The sequence below is a fragment of the Nicotiana attenuata genome, chromosome 6 (assembly GCF_001879085.1).
Source record: "Nicotiana attenuata strain UT chromosome 6, NIATTr2, whole genome shotgun sequence".
In the NCBI taxonomy this organism is placed as follows: Eukaryota; Viridiplantae; Streptophyta; class Magnoliopsida; order Solanales; family Solanaceae; genus Nicotiana; species Nicotiana attenuata.
Genome location: NC_031994.1, coordinates 55,337,028 through 55,342,156, shown reverse-complemented (window position 1 = coordinate 55,342,156; position 5,129 = coordinate 55,337,028). Strand labels below are relative to the sequence as shown.

The 5,129-nt window shown below is 39.7% G+C and overlaps 1 protein-coding gene across 1 annotated transcript; it reads left to right on the top strand.

Annotated features, from left to right (window-relative positions):
• Window positions 1,598-4,750, top strand: LOC109227852. Its single transcript, XM_019393045.1, has 2 exons — window positions 1,598-2,002; window positions 4,166-4,750. The coding sequence occupies exons 1-2, from the start codon at window positions 1,598-1,600 to the stop codon at window positions 4,748-4,750; spliced, it is 990 nt and encodes a 329-aa protein (XP_019248590.1).

The window sequence follows — 5,129 nt, the reverse complement described above, 5'->3', positions numbered from 1 at the left end:
CGCTACTTTAAATCTGGTCCTACTTTTTATTTTTAATTCTGGTCCTAATTTGACCCAATACCCAGCCCAATTTTAACCCAATATACCCAGCCCAAACCTAATACCCTATCCGGCCCAAACTCTTTCAATCTCTACCGTTGATCACAGAGATCAACGGCCACAATCCACCCTTTCCTTTTAGTTTCAAACGACCCCTAAACCCTAACAACTTCTCACACACAACCGCCCTTGAATCCCTTCCTCTCCGGTTCTCTCTGAAATCGACCCTTAACCCTAATCGTCGTCACCCAAAATCAACCCTAAACCTTGGAATCCCTGTCCGATCTATGGCATCCTATGGCTGTGCGAAGCCTCTACCGAATATGCCATGAGAGAAGTGCACAAGGGAACTTGAGGAAACCATTCGGGGGCAATCCTTAGTTCGGAAGCTAATTAGAGCCGGCTACTACTGGACTGATAGAGAAGTATGCAAAAGACTTTGTACGAAAATGCGATGAGTGCCAAAGACACGCCTCGATGATACATCAACTAGGGGAGATGCTTCACTCGATCCTATCACTGTGATCGTTTATGAAGTGGGGAATGGACATCGTTGGTCCCCTACCATGGGCGCCCAGTAAAGTTCAATTTATAACATTCATGGCCAATTATTTTTCCAAATAGGTTGAGGCTCAGTCGTTCGAGAAGGTACAAGAGAAAGAAGTCATTGACTTCATCTAGGATCACATAATATGTCGATTTGGGATACCAGTCGAGATCGTTTCCAACAACGGAAAACAATTCATCGGCATCAAGGTGAGTAAGTTTTTAGAAGATCATAAAATTAAGAAGACATTATCAACGCCTTATCACCCTAGTGGGAACGGGCAAGAGGAATCAACGAACAAAAATATACTCCAAAACCTAAAAAAGAGGTTGACCGGTTCAAGAGGAGAGTGGAAGGAAATCTTCCTTAAAGTCCTGTGGGCATACCGTATGATTTTAAAATCTAGCATCGAGTCGACCCTGTTTTCTTTGGTCTACAGAGCGGAAGCCTTAATACCAGTGGAGGTGGGGGAACAGAGCCTCAGGTTACAGTATGCTACCAAAGAGTCAAACAGCGAGGCCATGGCCACAAGCCTAGAACTATTGGACAAAAGGCGGGAGGCCATGCTGGTCCGGTTGGCTGCCCAAAAGCAGTAAGTAGGAAGGTAATACAACCGAAGAGCCAACCTATAATATTTTTAAGTCGGGGACTTGGTATTGAAAAAGGTAACACTACACACCAGGAATCAAACAAAGGGAAATTGGGCCCGAATTGGGAAAGACCATATCGAGTTGTCCGAATAACTGCCAAAGGATCATATAAACTCGAAGCGGGAAACGGTGTAAAACAACCAAACAAATGGAACATGGCACACTTAAAGCGGTACTAATTCTAAGGTACGAACTTAATTCCTTTTTAACTTTGTTACATTTATGGCCTAACTTATGCATGTACTGGGCCAGGGGCAGATGTGATCAGCCGAGGAAGCAGTTTCAGCCTCCTAGTTATATGAATCAACCAAGGCAACAATTTCAGCCTCAACAGCCCAAGTAGCCTAGCTTAGAAGATCTCATGAAGGCCTTCATAGTGAAAACTGATGAAATATTTGAAGTACAAGGGGCAGAAATTCAAAATTTAGAGAAGCAAGTGGGGAAGATTGCAATGATATTATCTGAGAGGGTTCCAGGAACTCTCCCTGCTGATATTGAAAGAAATCCCAAAGAAACAGTGAATGCTGTAACTTTGAGAAGTGGGCAAGTGTTGAAAGATCTCAACCCAATCCAAAAAGGTATGAGACTTGAAAAGGAAAGCGGGGAGCAGCTGAAAAGTGATGTTGATAAGAAGAAGAAAGGCCAGAGGGAAGTTGAGAAAAAGAAGAAGGAAGAAAACTCGAGAAGGGAGGAACCTGAGGAGAGCAAGCATATGCCTGCTCTACCTTTCCCCCAAAAGCTAAGTAGAGAAAAGTGTTACACCCAGGTTTTTGTACGTAAAAGTACGCCATAAGTAAATTGATGAAAACTCGAAAATGAGATATTACATCCCGTATTTTCGTACGTTAAAGTTTTGTCGTAAGTTAATCAACATAAGTTCGGGAATGGGATTATTTTGAGATTATAAGCATTATGTTATTTTGAGTAAATTCTTGAAGGAGAAAGGGTAAGCAAATCAAAGGAAATGAATTTCGTCAAAGTTTGACATTTTGGGATAAAATACGGCCCGAGCTAAAATACCCAGTATTTATGGACTAGTACCATACAAGGTACCACATGGTCATGATAGCAAGTTGTATAAGGCGTGTTAAAAGTGAGTAGTATTATAAGTAATTTGAGATAATTCTTAATTATGTGGGTAATTGGTTAATGATTGAATTAGTAGGGGATTAATAAGTTGATTAAGGAGAAGGGGTGGAAATTTGGATAAGTTCAAGGGTTGTAATGTGGAAGCAAAAGAATCAAGGAATTGTGACTCAAAAATAACTATGTTATGTGTTAATTCTTAAGAAAGTGAGTCATTTTCATTTAGTAATGGATAGACACATATAACATGAGTCATATCATATCTAGTTACCAAACAAAAACGTGAGCCATATCCATTCTTAAGATACATAACTCATAATTCCATTATTATATACATTCAAACATAAATGTTTGTATGTTACAAATATAGGTCACAACCGTAAGTCACATATGTAAGATAAAACCTTCAACAATTCAAATCAAAGTGAGATTTCGCAATTATAATGGAGTACGGTGCAATCTTTCTCAAGAATATCATACGGACTTTTCCCTACTTTGATCCGTCGTTACGTGTTGTCGCCATTGACGTGTGTTAGAAGGATTGTCAAGAGAATCGGCTCATGTATGTTAAGGCTATACCTTCTTTCTTCTGGCATGATCTATACGACACAAACGAAACGAGCAAATGTACAACTTCCATAAATGACTCTATTCATAGAAATACTAGAGGTCCTATGTTCTTGATTCCCCATATGTCTTATTGTTCTATCGTCTGTTCATGGGTCTCAGAAAAATACGTAAGTTGATAAAAAGTTTACTTTATGATATTACTCAAAGGCATAATGGTCTTATGACATTCTAAGAGATTTTATTGACGTACTTCTCATGTATTGCATTCATGTACATTGACCCATGACCAGATGGCGTTATATACGCATATATATATATATCTATATATATATATATATGTGTGTGTGTGTGTGTGTGTGTGTGTGTGTGTGTGTGTGTATGTATGTATGTATGTATATGGGATACGGGAAAAGGTTACGGCGTTATATACGTACCACCACTTGATCAGCTGGTATACATTGATGATTTGACCACAGTGGCCAAGATGATATGATAGGATGCCCTCAGAGGCTTGATGATGTTATGAACGCATATACCCATGCATGGTACTATGACATTTATATGCATATGCATGATATTATAATATTAAATGATTCACAGAGCTATTAAAATATTTATGTTGAGCCTTTTACTCCATGTTTATCCCATGTCTATTGTTTACGGATTTTCATTCCTTACATACTCGGTATCATGTGTACTGACGTCCTTTTTTTCTGGGGACGCTGTGTTTCATGCTCGCAGGTCTGATAGACAGGTTGAGAATTCTCCAAGTAGGCTAACAGCTCAGCGGAAGATGTTGGTGTGCTCCATTTGCTCCGGAGTTGCTTATTTGGTTAGTATGATTTAGACATGTATTGATTGGTATGTCGGGGCCTTGTCCCAGCCTTATGACGTTTATGTACTCTTAGAGTCTTGTAGACATATCTCATGTATATGAAAGATTGTATGGCCTCGTCGGCCTATGTTCAGTATACGAGTGATTATTTCGGCCTAATAGGCCCGTACGTCATATATATAAGTCGGTATATCAAGTTGAGTATTTTCTCAGGTTTTATTCTACTTATCTCACGACAGCCTTTACATCTCATTTAACTATAAGAGTATGATATGAAAAGATACATTATGCTGGTACTCGGTTGAGTAAGGTACCGGGTGCCCATCGCGGCCCATCGATTTGGGTCATGACAAAAAGCTGGACAAGCAGTTTGAGAGATTTTTGGATGTGCTGAAACAGGTTCATGTTAACTTACCATTTACATAAGTGCTCTCACAGATGCCTGCTTATGCTAAATTCTTGAAAGAGATCCTTACAAAGAAGAGGAAAATAGAGGAGACCTCACTGGTCAAGCTCACAGAGCATTGTAACACGATATTACAAAATAAACTCCCACAAAAGTGTGGAGATCTAGGGAGTTTTACTATACCTTGCTCTTTAGTAACTATTAATTTTGATAAATCCTTATGTGATTCTGGTGCCTCAATTAATTTAATGCCTCTATCTATCTACAGGAAACTAGAGAAGGAGGATGGAAAGATAAGGTCTGCACCCATATCTTTGCAGCTGGCAGACCAAACGACTACACCTGAGGAGATAGTGGAAGATGTGTTAGTTCGGGTGGATAAGTTCGTATTTCCAGTGGATTTTATAGTGGTAAATATGGAGGAAAACAAGGAGGTACCCCTCATCCTAGGAAGACCATACTTAGAGACGAGAAGAGCTATATTAGATATACAAGAGAGAAAACTCATGCTTAGAGTGGGTGAGGAGACTGTGACTTTTAAGATGGATGTATCAAAGGGGGCACAAAAGGACAAACCAGCTGCGAGTGTTGAGTGGAAAGCAAAGGGCTCGAATTAGAAGGCTGTGGTGAGCGAAAAGGTAAGTGAAGGGTGTACCAAAAGAAGGCCGAGAGAAGCTATCTTCATGGATGTGTGCATTAGTTCGAGCGCTGGAATGGAGCCCGACTTCGACTTAGACCCCGTCTAGATGTTCAGGGAAGTTTCCTTTACCTTATGCTTTTTAATTATGTGTCATGGGGACATGCCACAACTTAAAGTGTGGGGTGGGGGATATTTGTATGTATATTAGTTTTCTTTTTGTTAGTTGTAGGAGTTAGAAAAGAACATAAAAAATTTAATGTTCTCGATATTTCCCGATGATGGATATTATCGACAGGTTTCTTGAGGGATTAAAGTCGAAGGAAAAAGATAAAAAGATTTTCTTTTGTTTGGTAGTG